This window comes from Scylla paramamosain, chromosome 19 (assembly GCF_035594125.1).
Source record: "Scylla paramamosain isolate STU-SP2022 chromosome 19, ASM3559412v1, whole genome shotgun sequence".
NCBI classification, from domain to species: domain Eukaryota; kingdom Metazoa; phylum Arthropoda; class Malacostraca; order Decapoda; family Portunidae; genus Scylla; species Scylla paramamosain.
Genome location: NC_087169.1, coordinates 6,697,165 through 6,716,213, shown reverse-complemented (window position 1 = coordinate 6,716,213; position 19,049 = coordinate 6,697,165). Strand labels below are relative to the sequence as shown.

Genomic DNA, 19,049 nt, shown 5'->3' with positions numbered 1-19,049 from the left:
AATGTTGTTCAGATACTGGTCTGCCGTAGGGCCAAATTAGTATTCAATATAATAATGCAACATGAAATAATCTCACCCGTTAAATATAGATTGATACTCTCTAACTGTCCCAGTGCAGGCACACCGCGTCTATCCGCAATCTTATCCAGTCTGCTATTCGCTCTCTCCTCGTCTCTCTCTTTTTCTCTCTTCTGTTACTTCTATATTTTTCTCACTATAAATAACAATATATATATATATATATATATATATATATATATATATATATATATATATATATATATATATATATATATATATATATATATATATATATATATATATATATATATATATATATATATATATATATATATATATATATATATATATATATATATATATATATATATATATATATATATATATATATATATATATATATATATATACGCGTGTGTGTGTGTGTGCGTCTGTGTGATACCTTTGACATTGCATCGTATATTTTGATTACTTTGGTTTTGGCATACGACAGGAATAGCAGTCACAAATATCGCAGAATGGTGTTTTCTAAATATTCTTTTATGGCTGACACCATTCATGTCATTGGTTGCCATAAAATATCTTGTGCACAATGTTGTGTCGAGTTTCAATAATGTATTTCTAAAATAAAAAAAAGTTCATTAATACAATTACAAATACTTTCATGGAGTATTTGCATTTGCAACCTAATTAACAGTATTTCGCTCAAGAAAGAAAAATAAAATTCCTAGCTTTCTGTTTTGACCCTGTTCATACCTCTTCTTTGAAGAACAAGAATTTGACTGTGAAATTAGAAAAAAAAAAAAAAGATACGTTTTAACCCTCCATCCCTCACTCGCTCACTCACTTCCTGACCTAGCACGTGATTCGAACCTGAGCTCATGCTTTTTTTTTCATTTATTTTGTTTTTGAAAGAGGTTCATTACATTACATATTTCGATAATGATTCTCATTTTTAATAACATTATCATTATTTTTCTTTTTTTTTTTCTCATTACGTGTAGAGGAAATGAAGAAGTTGAATGTGATCTACTTATTGTGGTTCTCTGCTGCCGTCATCGGACAAAATGGGAATGAAGACCTTGGTAACCAAATGCTCAGCCACATTGCGAAGACGCAGCTTACTAATTGTCATGTGGTAATGCTTATCCCGAAACAGCATCAATTGTCCATGCAGTCTCTCGTTGGAAGGTATAATAAATAAATAAATAAATAGTATTATATATATATATATATATATATATATATATATATATATATATATATATATATATATATATATATATATATATATATATATATATATATATATATATATATATATATATATATATATATATATATATATATATATATATATATATATATATATATATATATATATATATATATATATATATATATATATATATATATATATATATATATATTGCTATAAGGAGTGAAGAGAGAGAGAGAGAGAGAGAGAGAGAGAGAGAGAGAGAGAGAGAGAGAGAGAGAGAGAGAGAGAGAGAGAGAGAGAGAGAGAGAGAGAGAGAAAGACAAAAGGTGCCTGAAGTAGGATAGTTTATCCCCGATCCTACTATGTTTTCCATAAGAGTGAAATATTAATCACTCGCCCTGATCTCCCTCAAATTTTCGCCTACTTTCCTTTTTCCCTCAGAGTTAAGATTGATATTTAATATAGAAGAATTGACTCCCCTTATAAAGTGATCAAATTCCATACAGTCTCTGTAATAATGATAATAATAAAATAATAATATTAATAATAATAATAATAATAATAATAATAATAATAATAATAATAATAATAATAATAATAATAATAATAATAATTATTATTATTATTATTATTATTATTATTATTATTATTATTATTATTATTATTATTATTATTAATATTATTTATGTATTTATTTACTTATTAATTTACTTATTGCAAGACTGTAGTCTTTTCAGAGTAAGCTTGTGTATGGGTGGAGGTGGAGTACATGCTGGCTTCCTTCTACCCATCTATCACCCATTTTAAACCCTCCTCTTTGTCACGTGACATAACCGACGCCTCTGAGCGCGCGGGTGAGGCTGTCTCTCTTGTTCTGTCTAGCATTGTGTTTTGTAGAGAGAGGGGACATGGGTAGCTTGCGGGAGTGAAGGAGAACTGAGAGAGCAAGAGATAGAGAAAGACAGAGGCTGCCTGAAGTACGACAGTTTATGCCCACTCCGTTTTGCACAAGAGTTATATATTAATCACTCACCCTCATTGCCTTTAAATTTTTCCTTTGTCTCCAGAGTTAAAATTTATATCTAATATAGAAGAAAAATTGCCCTCCCTTATAAAGTGATCAAATTCCATCCAGCCTCTGTAATCAGTTCGTTTTTTTTTTTTTCAAAACTTTTTTTTTTCAGAGTGATCTATATGGGTACCTATATGGGACCGCGAGTGAGGCCGTGTCTCCTTTGATCGATCTGACCTTGTTTTTTTGTAGAGAGGGGATAAGGGGATAAGGGTAGCGTGCGGGGCTGCACTGCAAAGCATTCCTCCCAAAGAATTCTGACCTTGCCTGAGGCCTCCTGTGTGTGTGTGTGTGTGTGTGTGTGTGTGTGTGTGTGTGTGTGTGTGTGTGTGTGTGTGTGTGTGTGTGTGTGTGTGTGTGTGTGTGTGTGTGTGTGTGTGTGTGTGTGTGTGTGTGTGTGTGTGTGTGTGTGTGTGTGTGTGCGTGCGTGTGTGCGCACGAGCATACACATATATATATATATATATATATATATATATATATATATATATATATATATATATATATATATATATATATATATATATATATATATATATATATATATATATATATATATATATATATATATATATATATATATATATATATATATATATGATAAGCTGTGTGATTTATTGACAGAAAATGCAAATATTCAGCTTTTATGAACCTTTGTATTTGTTTACCATTATAAATGCATATCTCTTTTCTTTTGATTTTCAGTCAAATATCAAAAGGAATGGTGATGATGACGAATTCGGTGGACGAAAAACTATTTTTCAAAGCTTTGTATGGGGACTTGATGTCTGCATGCAGAGGACTTATCCTTCATATTGGGAAAAAAATGAAAATAGTCTCCGAAATGCTCAGGTATTTCATGGGCTTGACAGCGTCGTGCATATCTGCCCAGTACCTTCATAGCCATTTATTTAATAAATAACTCTTGATCTTTTGAAGATTACTGGAACGAGCGGGGCTTTGGAAGTTTCCGCATGCGCGCGTGACGATAATTGGAAGAAAAACAACAATGAGAACCGTCTTCCTTCACTCCACCTTTCGAAACACCGTTCATGCAGTCTACCTCGCTATTCACGATCACAGCAGTCCCAAAATTACAACACTTCCGCAAAACATAAAACTTCATGCGATTGAAAAAGCAACAGGTCATGTGTGTGTGTGTGTGTGAGAGAGAGAGAGAGAGAGAGAGAGAGAGAGAGAGAGAGAGAGAGAGAGAGAGAGAGAGAGAGAGAGAGAGAGTGTGTGTGTGTGTGTGTGAAAATAGATAAATAGATTTACCGTAAGTGCGTGAGAGTGGGGTAATTTATCAACTAAGGTGAAATTTTCTGAAATTAAGGGTGAAGTGTAATACATCACCCTCTGTTTCAGTGTTCATTGTATAATAATATATATATTTTTTATTACAATGGTTCTAATTATTAGGACATTTTATTTCAGGTGATTGTAACAACAAACTAATCTGACTACACACATTCATTTACACAGAAGTGACTGTGTATCGTCGATGTCTGCACTGCAACAACAGTGAAATAGGATTCCATTTTATTGGTCGTTCACGTGTCTCTTCAGAGAGTTGGCAAGATGATGTTTATCTTCCTTATGGTATATATATATATATATATATATATATATATATATATATATATATATATATATATATATATATATATATATATATATATATATATATATATATATATATATATATATATATATATATATATATATATATATATATATATATATATATATATATATATTGTTAAAAGGGGGAGTCCTGATGTCAGGGGGAATTGTGAGTTGTGTGGGGGAAGGGATAGTTGAGTGAGTCATGCCCGCTGAGTGTGTGTATTTACAGTAAGTTCTTGCTGGCCTGATCAGTTCTTTTTTTATTTATTTTTTTATTTCCAGCCTTTCTCGTTAATGTGGCAATTTGAAATTTATATTAAAAGAAAAGAACAAAATATAACCCCAGCTTGCCCCTAAAATAGGAGCACAGTGATTTATTGAGGGAGGTAGTCAGAGAGGCCCGCGGTGTAAGGTTTCTTCATTATCCATCCTCCCTCCCCTTATCATGTAGACCAGCCAGAGTGAGAGCTCTTCATTTCGCTCTCTTCCAGTAATTGGCCGTGGTTTGTCGTAGAGGGAAGATGTACGTGTTGTGAGAGCTGGCCAGTTAAGTAACCGTGGTTCAAGTCGGTGCTTTTGGGTAAGGGGTTCATCACTAAATATATACTTCACGGTTCTGTATCTTGTATTGGCTGATGTTATAAACCTGATGCCACGCTTCACTTCTCTCGCTGTTTAGAGTGTGCTAACCGCCACCTCATTGTTTATGTATATTCGTCCTTCTAATGTCATTGCTTTACTTTATCGTGTCCTATGTGTTTACGTCGAGTTGACTACATGTCTTGTGTTTTTATTTAAATACGACTGGTCTTGTGCATTTTCCTAACCAGATGATTGATTTGTTATGTATGGCTTCATGTTCAATAATCTCTTTATCTCCTGACCTGTCAATTTTAAGGGGGCAAGGTCAGTCTTTTGAAATATTTGAGATGAGTTGAACTCAGATCGAAGTGCTATAGTATTCTGTGAGCATGGGTGGTTTTTACTATGGAGGGTTGCTCCCAGAATATTAAAGCTTCTATGTGGCGTTAGTCTTATCTGTTTCTCCCTACCAAGTGTATGTATGAAACCTTTTCAACAATTTGGAGAAGTCTATAGTTTTACATTTTCTCTGCGTGTGAGACAGGGGTGGCGACCTTTGAAGCATATATATATATATATATATATATATATATATATATATATATATATATATATATATATATATATATATATATATATATATATATATATATATATATATATATATATATATATTGTTTTTGTTTGGTAGGACTAATCAGGCTATTTCCCAAGATCCCTGGATTTCCTGTATCAGGTAATTTTTAAACGAAACGTAGATTTCACCATACTTGACTTTTCATTCGTAATCGGGCCTTTCACAAATGAGTCCTGAGCCCAATTTTTGGAAGAAATTAATGAAATAATTAATATTAACATAGGTGTGAACATTTTCACGCATCACTCATATTATCTAAGCATTTTTGGTTTACGCTGTGATTTGTTTATAAATTGTAAAGTTAACTTATGGGGTAATTAACGTTAATAAAGGACAAATTAAGTATTAGTTAATTCTATAAATAAATCGGGAATTAGAGATGTGCGAATTGTGGGTAGCTTTTGTTCTTACTTGGCGGTTAGGGATCCATGCTCGCTGCTTGGCTCCTGTTGCCGGGAACAGTCGCTAGCCAACCGCCTTTCAAGTCATATCTTCGTCACATTTCAGTCCGCACTTGCAATATATTATAAGCTGTTAAGAACTTAGAAACTCAGAGACCTGTACACCAACAAATAGGCTATCTTTCCTACGACATTGCTTATAGGTTGAACTCGAGATTTTCCGCTTGCAGTGAGGTGGAATTGCTCTGAATCTCGGAACAGGAAAATCTTAATGGCATAGATGATTTTTGCCCTCCAGCGGGCACGGTGGAGGGCACCAGGACGCAATATCCTGTTCCCAAGCTTCGGCTGTCCACCCAAGATAATTACGGACAGCTCTAGTAGATCCCTGTAGTTGTCACGAGGCGTGTGTTCTCAATGATGAAGTCATCGCAACGCTCAAGATGTGGCGGCATGTCTTTGTCCATAAACGGCTGAGGCAAAAATTTGTCCAAGTACTTCCACTTGGTCTGAAATCGCTTGAGGAGAGCAATATCAGGCCCAGAGGAAGGTGCGATGCATGCTGTAAATGCTTTCTCGCACACCAGTTCCATGATGTGGTGACAACAAGCAAGATGAAGAACTCTTCGTTTGAGCCGTTGTTCGATTATGATACATGCCCCTGCCGAAATCTCTGTGTTAGATGTGGTGTCAAAGGATAGGGCAGAAATGCGATCTGTTACTCTCCAGCCCTCAAGAAAAGTCATCACAGCATCGTCCATTGCATGTCCAGTGCCACTGGGAAGGACTAGTACTCCCAATAGCTTTGCAACGCCATGTCCTGATACCAGAACAGCAAGTCGGTCGGCTATAGTTGAAGCACCACCTGCCGGTGTCTGCACCATTTTGCCAGCCTAGTGCAGAATCAACGACACCAAAGGCATGAAGGATTTTTTTTTTTTTTTTTTTTTTTTGCGGCTTTTGCGCGAAACTTCATCCGGTCTCTCCGGGATGACTCGCAATTTAACACCAACTCTTTGGGATCATGACCAAGACTTCTTGTAGCTGCTGCAAATATATGAACTCCTGGTGCGCTTTATTGGGGTTAAGATGATTGATAATGGCCCTGCAACACAGCCATTAATATCCACTTCTGCACCATGACACTGAAAAGAGGAGTGTGTGGGATTGGAACTACTGGAACTTGATGTAGAGCTGGATGAGAGTTCAGTGATTTCTTCCAGTGTGTATGCCTTTCAGATTGAGAGCGCTTCATTCGCTATTCTTCCTTCTCTTCATCCCTTCGCTGTTGTACTTCTCGACGTGCAGGAGTTATGTCCCGTGTTGTTACCATTGTGCAATGGCGCACCTCCTCCCTCTGGGCTTGTAGAAGCTCTCCGATCCTCGGCGATTGTAATCATTGACATCACATTAATGTCAAAGAGGCGATCAAGGGACAAAAGGAAATCATTCTCGTTCATCTTTTATTTTCTGTTTGCCTGTTTTTGGTCTTCTTTAGACTTTTCCAGTTATCATGTAGCTGCATAACTTCCTTGCTCGCTGCACTTTTTGCACTGAAATACATGCTCGATCTCCGAAGGTAGTCACTCACAGTTTCCGCCGTTGCTTCCTTTGTCGTCATCTTCTGGTTAAAATGGAGGTTGACATAGTATTGAAGCACCTGTTTGCCTATTGGCAGGATGCTCCCCATGATGGAAGACTCGACTGAATCAAGTAGATAGACACTTACCATAGCTCTGGTTTCAGACGCCATGGTACCAGCGTAACTAAAAGAAAAAAAAAAACACATTGTCTACGCTGCACTCTAGAACTGTATATAGTAGAGAGGGAAGCGACTATGCATCTACCTCTCAAAGTATCACCCAGGGAACTAGCTACCATGACATAGGGGGGTGGGAGCGAGTAAATGGTTGGCTATTCCCATATTCTGTTTGATTTTTATGACACTAATGAAACGTTGCTGCTAGAACATAAAATGTATTACTATAGGCAATAAATATAAATAAACAGTTCAAGAAGGAAAAAATAAAATATAATACACAATATGTATATATTTTTTCCAATTATTTCTATTAATTTCCTTAGTCTTATTTATATAATATCATATATCATATGTATGTTTTATGTAGATCATGTGACATACAAGAGTGGGTGCTACACCTTATTCATTTATTTCCTTATTTATTTCCAATAATGTGACATACAGAGTCAGTGCTGCGTCTTGTTTTGCTTATATTTACTTATTTATTTTATTTTATTATTTTTTTTCTGCATAAGTTGTTTTTTCTATTGGGTTGAATAGGCTTCTTAATATATCAGCCAAAATATAATCAACTCAAAATCATAGTACCATAATTGTGAAAAAAAAAAAAAAAAAAATATTAAGCTCATTGAGCGACATCTAAATATGAATATTTTCAAAAATATATTAAATACCGTGTTTTTTGAGCCAGAACATCCTGGCTGCCCGTCCCAGTTGAAATTCAAAAGTCACCAAATAGGGGTCACCCTTATTTGGGTTATATATATATATATATATATATATATATATATATATATATATATATATATATATATATATATATATATATATATATATATATATATATATATATATATATATATATATACAGGGAAGCCACAGAACGCCTAACTCCTGATCACTAAAATTTCTCATTGGACCAGAGCAAACTTGGTTATGCTCAATGCCATTAAAATTAAATTCTTCCATCAATGAAATTGACACAACCTTCCAAACAATTATCCACTCTTCTTCAGTTACACTCAACTGTTCCCGTTTTCTTCACCGAACATCCTCGGTCTATCCTATTCTTATAATCTACAGTAGAAACTTCATATCTCGTCCCTTGCTAAAATAGCTTCTATGAAGTTGTGAGACATCTCTACCACTTTTTCTCACTACCCCAGTTGCTAACTCTGTACAAGGGCGCCCATGTATGGAGTATGCTTCTTTAGGCAGGGTGGATGAAAAAGCTTTTTGTCCTCGCTTCTAACTGACTGTGTTCAGACTCTTTTTCATCGCCGCAAAGCTGTATAACTAGGTATTTTCTAACGCTAATTTCATGCTACTGCTCTTCTGGTCTTCTTAACTGCTTGTCTCCCATCCTCCTGCGGCTTCGCTGAGCAAGACATTCTTGTTTCTCTCACACCTATTCTGTCCACCTCTCTAATGCAAGAATTATTCAGTATCCTCAATCCCTCATCCCTTTCTCTGGTAAACTCTGGAGCTCCCTGCCTGCTTCTGTACCTCCACCTTTCTATGACTTGAATTCCTTCAAGAGCAGGTTTCAAGACACGTATCTTTGAATACCGCTTTGCACCCTATTTGGGGACTGGTATTTCAGTAGGCTTTTTTTTTTTTTATTGGATTTTTGTTGCCCCTGGCTGGTGCTCCTCCTACATAAAAAAATAAAAGAAGAAAAGTATATATATATATATATATATATATATATATATATATATATATATATATATATATATATATATATATATATATATATATATATATATATATATATATATATATATATATATATATATATATATATATATATATATATATATATATATATATATATATATATATATATATATATATATATATATATATATATATATATATATATATATATATATATATATATATATTGTATATTGTATAAAAGAGATAACTATCTTCCTTCATACAAAACTACATGCACCTTATTACACACACCCTTCACTCAAAATTCAAAATTATCATGGCGATTCTTACATCTTGGGAGGGGACCACAAATGTCCCCAGGTCTGACTGCTCTTCAGGTATCGACCCCAAGTGTCCTCACACCGCCCCCCCCCTCAACCTTTTTCTTCATTAACTTCTGCAACATTCGCGGTCCTAGATCCAATTTTCAATTTGTACAACATCACCTCTCCTGTACTCTACCTCATCATTTTTTTTCTCACTGAAACACAGGTGTCTGAGGCAATTGACATTAGTCCCTTTTTTGTTCCTTCCTACTTGCTCTTCCCTCATTTTCAATCCAAAGGTGGATGTTGCGTTTATGTGCGCAATAACTTAACCTGTTCGGGTGCTCAAGCTCTTGAATCATCTGAGTTTTCTACCATCTGATTACGACTACAGAGACACTCTCAAACAAAATTTATCTGTGCTGTATACCTGTCAACTAACTCCTCTGACCATAAGAAATTCTTTGACTACTTAATTTCCAAAGTGGAGCACATTCTGACTCTCTTCCCTTTTGCAGAGATCTCCATTCTTAGAGACTTCAATGTTCACCACCAGCTTTGGCTTTCCTCTCCCTTCACTGACCATCCTGATGAACTAGCCTTCAACTCTGCAATCCTCCACGACCTAGAGCAATTGGTGTAACGCACTGCTTGTGTCCCTGACCGTCTTGTAGATACGCCCAACATTCTTGTTCTTTTCCTAACCTCTAATCTATCTGCTTACGCTGTTACCTTCCCATTTCTGTTGGGCTCCTCCGATCATAATCTCATATCTGTATCTTGTCCTATCGCTCCAATGCCTCCTCAAGCTCCCCCATGGGAGGCATGCAGTTAGCAAGATCAGAAGAGCAGTTAGCATGAAAATAGCGGTAGAAGACAGCTAGATATACAACATTGCGGCAGTGAGAGAGAGGCTGAAGACAGTCAGTTAGAGGAGATGATGAGACGAAAAGCTTTTGATTCCACTCTGCCTAGAAGAGCAGTATGAGTGGAACCCCCTCAGACATGTGAAGCATACTCCATACATGGACGGATAAGGCCCTTGTACAGAGTTAACAGCTGGGGGGGTGAGAAAAACCGGCGGAGACGTCTCAGAACACCTAACTTCATAGAAGCTGTTTTAACTAGAGATGAGATGTGAAGTTTCCAGGTCACATTATAAGTAAAAGACAGACCGAGGATGTTCAGTGTAGAAGAGTTGAGTGTCAGTGAAGAAGAGGGAATAGTTGCCTGGAAGGTTGTGTCGAGTTGATAGATGGAGGAATTGAGTTTCTGAGGCATTGAACAATAACAAGTTTGCTCTGCCCCAATCAGAAATTTTAGAAAGATCAGAAGTCAAGCGTTCTGTGGCTTTCCTGCGTATTATGTTTATCTCCTGAAGGGTTAGACGTCTATGAAAAGACGTGGAAAAGTGCAGGGTGGTATCATCAGCGTAGGAGTGGATAGGACAAGAAGTTTGGTTTAGAAGATTAATAATGAATAATAAGAAGAGAGTGGGTGACAGGACAGAACACTGAGGAACACCACTGTTAATAGATTTAGGAGAAGAACAGTGACCGTCTACCACAGCAGCAATAGAACGGTCAGAAAGGAAACTTTTGATGAAGTTACAGAAAGAAGGATAGAAACCGTAGGATGGTAGTTTGGAAATCAAAGCTTTGTGCCAGACTATATCAAAAGTTTTTGATATGTCCAAGGCAACAGCAAAAGTTTCACCAAAATCTCTAAAAGAGGATGACCAAGACTCAGTAAGGAAAGCCAGAAGATCACCAGTAGAGCGGCCTTGACGGAACTCATACTGGCGATCAGAAAGAAGGTTGTGAAGTGATAGATGTTTAAGAATCTTCCTGTTGAGGATAGATTCAAAAACTTTAGATAGGCAAGAAATTAAAGCAATAGGACGGTAGTTTGAGGGATTAGAACGGTTACCCTTTTTAGGTACAGGTTGAATGTAGGCAAATCTCCTCGAAAGGAGGAGGCAGTAGACACCTGCCGAAACGATAATTACTCCCAGTGAGGTCTAAAGCACTGTTCAGGGGGTGCTGTGAACTTATCATTAAACCCAGCTGTGACCTCACTGAACGTTTCCCTTTGTGTCTCACAACACAAGGGGGTAGTCACAACCAGCCCTCTAAAGACAACTCTCTTCCTCCACACAAAACTACAAGCACCTAATAACACACACACCCTTCACTCAAAAATTTTAAAATCATGGCGACTCCTACACCAGCCTCGGAGTCCCCATCTGGGGAGGGGACCATAAATGTCCCCAGGTTGGACTGCCTTTCCGTCGACGACCCTAAGTGTCTTGCCACCCCCCTCAACTTTTTCTTCATTAACTTCTGCAACATTCGCGATCTAAGATCTAATTTTCAATCTGTAGAACACCACCTCTCCTCTTCTAAACCTCATCTTCTTTTCTTCACTGAAACTCAGGTGTCTGAGGCAACTGACAGTAGCCCCTTTTCTGTTCCCTCCTACTTTCTCTATCCTCATTTTCGATCCAAAGCTGGATGCTGCGTTTATGTGCGCAATGACTTAACCTGCTCTCGTGCCCACGCTCTTGAATCTTCCGAGTTTTCCACCATCTGGCTACGACTACAGAGTCATTCTCATACTAAATTTATCTGTGCTGTATACCTCTCTCCTAACTCCTCTGACTATAAGAAATTCTTTGACTACTTAACTTCCAAAGTGGAGCACATTCTGACCCTCTTCTCTTTTGCGGAGATCTCCATTTTTGGAGACTTCAATGTTCACCACCAGCTTTGGCTTTCCTCTCCCTTCACTGACCATCCTGGTGAACTAGCCTACAACTTTGCTATCCTCCATGACCTAGAGCAATTGGTGCAACACCCTATTCGTATTCCTGACCATCTTGGAGATACGCCCAACATTCTTGACCTTTTCCTGACCTCTAATCCTTCTGCTTATGCTGTCACTCTTTCTTCTCTGTTGGGCTCCTCCGATCACAATCTCATATCTTTATCTTGTCCTATCACTCCAATCCCTCCTCAGGATCCCCCTAAGCGAAGGTGCCTCTGGCGTTTTGCCTCTGTTAGTTGGGGGGACCTGAGGAGGTATTTTGCCGATTTTCCTTGAAATGACTACTGCTTCTGTGTCAGAGACCCTTCTTTGTGTGCTGAGCGCATAACAGAGGTGATAGTGTCTGGCATGGAGGCGTACATTCCTCACTCTTTTTCTCGTCCTAAACCTTCTAAACCTTGGTTTAACACAGCTTGTTCTCGTGCTATACATGATATAGAGGTGGCCCACATAAGGTACTTAAGCCTTCCATCACCAGAATCTCATGCACTTTATATTTCTGCCCGGAACCATGCCAAGTCTGTTCTCCAACTAGCCAAAAACTCCTTCATTAACAGAAAATGTCAAAACCTTTCAAGATCTAACTCCCCTCGTGATTTCTGGCATGAAGCCAAAAATATCTCCAATAACTTTGCTTCTTCTTCTTTCCCTCCTCTACTTCAACCAGATGGCACCACTGCTATCACATCTATTTCTAAAGCTGAACTCTTTGCTCAAACTTTTGCTAAAAACTCTACCTTGGACGATTCTGGGCTTGTTCCTCACTCTCCTCCACCTTCTGACTACTTCATGCCACGTATTAAAATTCTTCGTAATGATGTTTTCCATGCCCTCGCTGGTTTAAACCCTCGGAAGGCTTATGGACCTGATGGGGTCCCTCCTATTGTTCTCCGAAACTGTGCCTCCGTGCTTGCACCTTGCCTAGTCAAACTCTTTCAGCTCTGTCTGTCAACATCTACCTTTCCTTCTTGCTGGAAGTTTGCCTACATTCAACCTGTTCCTAAAAAGGGTGACCGCTCTAATCCCTCAAACTACCGTCCTATTGCTTTAATTTCCTACTTATCTAAAGTTTTTGAATCTATCCTCAACAGGAAGATTCTTAAACATATATCACTTCACAACCTTCTATCTGATCGCCAGTATGGGTTCCGTCAAGGCCACTCTACTGGTGATCTTCTGGCTTTCCTTACTGAGTCTTGGTCATCCTCTTTTAGAGACTTTGGTGAAACTTTTGCTGTTGCCTTGGACATATCAAAAGCCTTTGATAGAGTCTGGCACAAAGCTTTGATTTCCAAACTACCCTCCTACGGTTTCTATCCTTCTCTCTGTAACTTCATCTCAAGTTTCCTTTCTGACCGTTCTATTGCTGCTGTGGTAGACGGTCACTGTTCTTCTCCTAAATCTATTAACAGTGGTGTTCCTCAGGGTTCTGTCCTGTCACCAACTCTCTTCTTATTATTCATTAATGATCTTCTAAACCAAACTTCTTGTCCTATCCACTCCTATGCTGATGACACCACCTTGCAGTTTTCCACGTCTTTTCATAGACGTCCAACCCTTCAGGAGGTAAACATATCACGCAGGGAAGCCACAGAACGCTTGACTTCTGATCTTTCTAAAATTTCTGATTGGGGCAGAGCAAACTTGGTATTGTTCAATGCCTCAAAAACTTAATTCCTCCATCTATCAACTCGACACAATCTTCCACACAACTATCCCCTCTTCTTCAATGACACTCAACTGTCCCCCTCTTCTACACTGAACATCCTCGTTCTGTCCTTTACTTATAATCTGAACTGGAAACTTCACATCTCATCTCTAGCTAAAACAGCTTCTATGAAGTTAGGTGTTCTGAGACGTCTCCGCCAGTTTTTCTCACCCCCCCAGCTGCTAACTCTGTACAAGGGCCTTATCCGTCCATGTATGGAGTATGCTTCACATGTCTGAGGGGGTTCCACTCATACTGCTCTTCTAGACAGGGTGGAATCAAAAGCTTTTAGTCTCATCAACTCCTCTCCTCTAACTGACTGTCTTCAGCCCCTCTCTCACCGCCGCAATGTTGCATATCTAGCTGTCTTCTACCGCTATTTTCATGCCAACTGCTCTTCTGATCTTGCTAACTGCATGCCTCCCCTCCTTCCGCGGCCACGCTGCACAAGACTTTCTTCTTTCTCTCACCCCTATTCTGTCCACCTCTCTAACGCAAGAGTTAACCAGTATTCTGAATCATTCATCCCTTTCTCTGGTAAACTCTGGAACTCCCTGCCTTCTTCTGTATTTCCATCTTCCTATGACTTGAATTCCTTGAAGAGGGAGGTTTCAAGACACTTATCCACCAATTTTTGACCACTGCTTTGACCCTTTTATGGGACTGGCATTTCAGTGGGCATTTTTTTTATTAGATTTTTATTGCCCTTGGCCAGTATCCTTCCTTCATAAAAAAAAAATATATATATATATATATATATATATATATATATATATATATATATATATATATATATATATATATATATATATATATATATATATATATATATATATATATATATATCACTATTGAATATCCAGATAATGACAATATACATATAGTATGCACGTGACATCACGATACCACGGTAAGCAAAAATTAACCGATGCTTGGCACGTGAATAGCAAGGATGGTGAAGTGTTATGCTATCGTTTTTTTCAATAAGGAAGGTAGAGAGAGTGAAAAGAAAAAAAAAAAATTGACAGACATCGCAGAATTGTAGGTAAACCGGTAAACTGCGACTGTCAGATGGATACCAGGAGCCTTGGCCAAATGTGAAAAGGTAGATGCTTCATCGGCAGAAATTTAAGTGACAGGGGAGATATGTAATGAATACTTCTTACTAGACAGTGACTTGTGTTTCTCTTTTATTTCTCCCCATTCAAGACAGTGACTTGTATTTCTCTTTTATTTCTCCCCATTCAAGACAGTGACTTGTGTTTCTCTTTAAGGGAGTTCATTGTTCCTTCTATAGGAAAGTTTTTTTTTTTTTTCGTGTAAAAAAAGTTATTGCTTCCTTTTCAAAACAGTGAATTGTGTTTCTCTGTAAGGGTAATACTTGTTCCTACTGTAGAGCAGTTTTCTTTTTTTTTTCTTTTTTTTTTCTTTCGTGGAACAAAATTATTTCTTCGTCTGCAAGACAGTCACGTGTATTTCTCTTTAATGGTGTTGCTTATTCCTACAACAGGAGTGTTTTTTTTTCTTTCGTGTAACAAAGTTATTTCTTCCTCGCAAGACAGTGATTTGTATTTCTCTTTAAGGAAGTTATTTGTTTCTGTTGCAAGACAAATTTTCGTGGAGCACAGAGATTTCTCACCGCATAACGCTGTGGGATCCCCCCCTCTCTCTCTCTCTCTCTCTCTCTCTCTCTCTCTCTCTCTCTCTCTCTCTCTCTCTCTCTCTCTCTCTCTCTCTCTGCTATACATTGACTGGTTAATTTTATAAGACTGCTATCTTAATGAGATAAAGCAGCAATTTTATTTATTTAATTATTTATTTATTTATTTATTCATTTTTTTTATCTAAAAAAATGTTGCAATACAATACTTTCTCCCTGCAAGAACGTTATTATTCATCCTGCATGACACCCAAAGTCTTTCTGAAACCATTAAATATAATGATTTTTCTTTATACCCGTAAGCTCTTCTGGTAGTTATTATGTGAAATCCGTCGATTGAAGATAAGTCAATTGTATTGCATATTAAGATAAACTACATATCTTCAGTTAGAAATTCCATTATTCCTGGAAATTATTATAAACTTTATGCTTTTTGCCTTATGATTTGATAATTGTCGCCCATCGATGACATATGTTGACGGATTTATTTATTTTTTGCTCATAAACACATTTCTTATGTCACTATGAAGAGTTTACTTTTGTTTGAGGTTCGTATTATGGGTACTTTTTTCGACCTTCATTCACCCTATGTTTTCCCAGCTAACATAGAATTACAGAAAGCATTGTTAAATATAATTATAAATAACGGATAACTTAGTTGTGGTTCTGGCCGGCTGGAGTCGGACGTTCCAAGCCATTGGGTGGTCGTGTTGTCGTAGGAAAGATAGCCTATTTGTTGGTGTACAGGTCTCTGAGTTTCTAAGTTCTTTACAGCTTATAATATATTGCAAGTGCGGACTGAAATGTGACGGAGATATGACTTGAAAGGCGGTTGGCTAGCGACTGTTCCCGGCAACAGGAGCCAAGCAGCGAGCATGGATCCCTAACCGCCAAGTAAGAACAAAAGCTACCCACAATCCGCACATCTCTAATTCCCAATTTATTTATAGGATTAACTAATACTTAATTTGTCCTTTATTAACGTTAATTACCCCATAAGTTAACTTTACAATTTATATACAAATCACAGCGTAAACCAAAAATGCTTGGATAATATGAGTGATGCGTAAAAATGTTCACACCTATGTTAATATTAAGTGTTTCATTAATTTCTTTCAAAAATTGGGCTCAGGACTCATTTGTGAAAGGCCCGATTACGAATGAAAAGTCAAGTATGGTGAAATCTATGTTTCGTTTAAAAATTACCTGATACAAGAAATCCCGGGATCTCGGGAAATAGCCTGATCTGTCCTAGAAAACAAAAACAATATATATATATATATATATATATATATATATATATATATATATATATATATATATATATATATATATATATATATATATATATATATATATATATATATATATATATATATATATATATATATATATATATATATATATATGCTTCAAAGGTCACCACCCCTGTCTCACACGCAGAGAAAATGTCTCTGGGGTTTTGCCTCTGCTATATCCCCACCTCCACCCCCTCTCTTGTGCCCCCAATAATGGCAGAGTGGGAACGCGTTCCACATCGCTTTCTACGCTTTCGAGTCAGTCGGTGACCAGCGCCCACGTCAGACGTACGTGAGGAAAGGCAAGGCAAGACACGGAGACGGGAAAATACAGATGGTTAGAAAATGGAAAATACAGATGGTTAGAAAAACTGACGGAGACGACTCAGAACAACTAACTTCATAGCTAAAGATTACATTGGAAATTTCCAGTTTAGATTATAAGTAAAGGGCAGACTGAAAAAGTTTAGTGTAGAAGAGGGAGACAGTTGAGTGTCGTTTAAGAAGAGGGGATAGTTGTCTGGAAAGTTGTGTCGAATAGATTGATGGAGGAATTGAGTTTTTAAGGCATTGTCTACCCGAATCAGAAATTTTAGAGGGATGAGAAGTCAGGCGTTCTGTAGCTTCGCTGCATGAAGGGTTGGACATCTAAGAAAAGACTTGGAAAAGTGCAGAGTGTTATCATCAGCGTAGAAATGAATTAGTTAAGAAGTTTGGTAATGAAGATCACTGATTAATAATAGGAAGAGAGTAGATGAAAGGACAGAACCCTGAGGTACACCTCTGCTTCAATGAGGAAAAGATGAGGTTTAGTAGAGGAATTGAATATTAGATCTAAGACAGCTAATGTTGCAGAAGTTAATGAAGAAAAAAGTATAGGGGGATGTCAAGACACGTAGGGACGATACCAGAAGAGCAGTCTGACTTGTGGTCATTTGTTGTCCCCTCTCCAGGTTATTAGTGCTTAGTTGCTAAGGAGTTTTAAAAGAAGATTAGACAAATGTATGGATGGGGATGATAGGTTGAAATAGAGTAGGAATGTTTCATACAGGGACTGCCACATGCAGGCCTGATGACTTCTTGTAATTTCCCTTATTTTATATTATGTTCTTGAGATACATCGTGCCAGAACACTCTGGGCAGGGGATATTTATGGTTCCGTTTTATGATAAGGACTACAACGCTGTTTTATCATCATAAGTATAAGAGAGAGAGAGAGAGAGAGAGAGAGAGAGAGAGAGAGAGAGAGAGAGAGAGAGAGAGAGAGAGAGAGAGAGAGAGAGAGAGAGAGAGAGAGAGAGAGAGAGAGGTATACACATTTAAAAGGTATTGATTTTCAGATGAACAGTTTCACTCACTCAACGGTCAACGTCTAAAAATTGTATCTATTAAATTTTTCCCATTCATCGACTATGAAAGAGACACCAATACCCCGGGCACAACAGTAACTCCAAGATTTTCCATTGATGCTTACCTTATTTCTACGTTTGAGAAGAAGCTAAATTTCAGGTATTTTTGTTTTGTATGTGTGTGTGTGTGTGTGTGTGTGTGTGTGTGTGTGTGTGTGTGTGTGTGTGTGTGTGTGTGTGTGTGTGTGTGTGTATGTGTGTGTGTGTGAAATGTCAGAAGACCAATAATCCTGCACTTCACATTGTGTTCGTATGTGTCTGTAATGACGGATGCAGTGCACCTATATGATGAATAGTTGTTTTTTTGTTATATGTTTATGGTGTAATGGTGAGGTAAATCGTAGGCAGGAAAGAACAATACAGTTCTTATTGATGACGGAGGACCTTTGGTTTGGTGTATAGATCGATAATATTCATTGTTATAATTTATAGTATATTATTAGTTTTTATTTTCCTTTTGGGTTGCAGTTATAATATCTGGGAAGAAATAGCACAATCTTGGGGAAGAATAGAAAATGGCAGCTTTACAGGAATGATGGGCCAGCTACAGCGAGAGGATGCAGATTTTGGGACTATGTCTGGACCAACTCCCGACCGTTTTCGTGTAATGGATCACGTGAGAGCCTACCCTTCTGATCCAGTAACGGTCATTTCATTGAAGCCTTCTCTTCTTCCACAACACCTGGCTATTATAAGACCTTTTGCAGGTTTTAGACACTGTTTCTTAAATCAATACTGAAAACTCTAATAATAGAAGTATAAATACATTGTCATTAGTATGAATAAAATAGACATAACATATGTATTGATTCTATCCAACACTGTCACTTTTGT

The 19,049-nt window shown here is 37.3% G+C and overlaps 1 protein-coding gene across 1 annotated transcript; it reads left to right on the top strand.

Moving 5' to 3' along the window:
- The first annotated feature begins 1,030 nt into the window (after positions 1–1,030).
- LOC135109457 (uncharacterized) lies at positions 1,031–18,954 on the top strand. The gene is made up of 6 exons (XM_064020836.1): positions 1,031–1,212; positions 3,021–3,167; positions 3,255–3,460; positions 3,801–3,917; positions 18,147–18,315; positions 18,684–18,954. The coding sequence occupies exons 1-6, from the start codon at positions 1,031–1,033 to the stop codon at positions 18,952–18,954; spliced, it is 1,092 nt and encodes a 363-aa protein (XP_063876906.1).
- Positions 18,955–19,049: the final 95 nt, after the last annotated feature.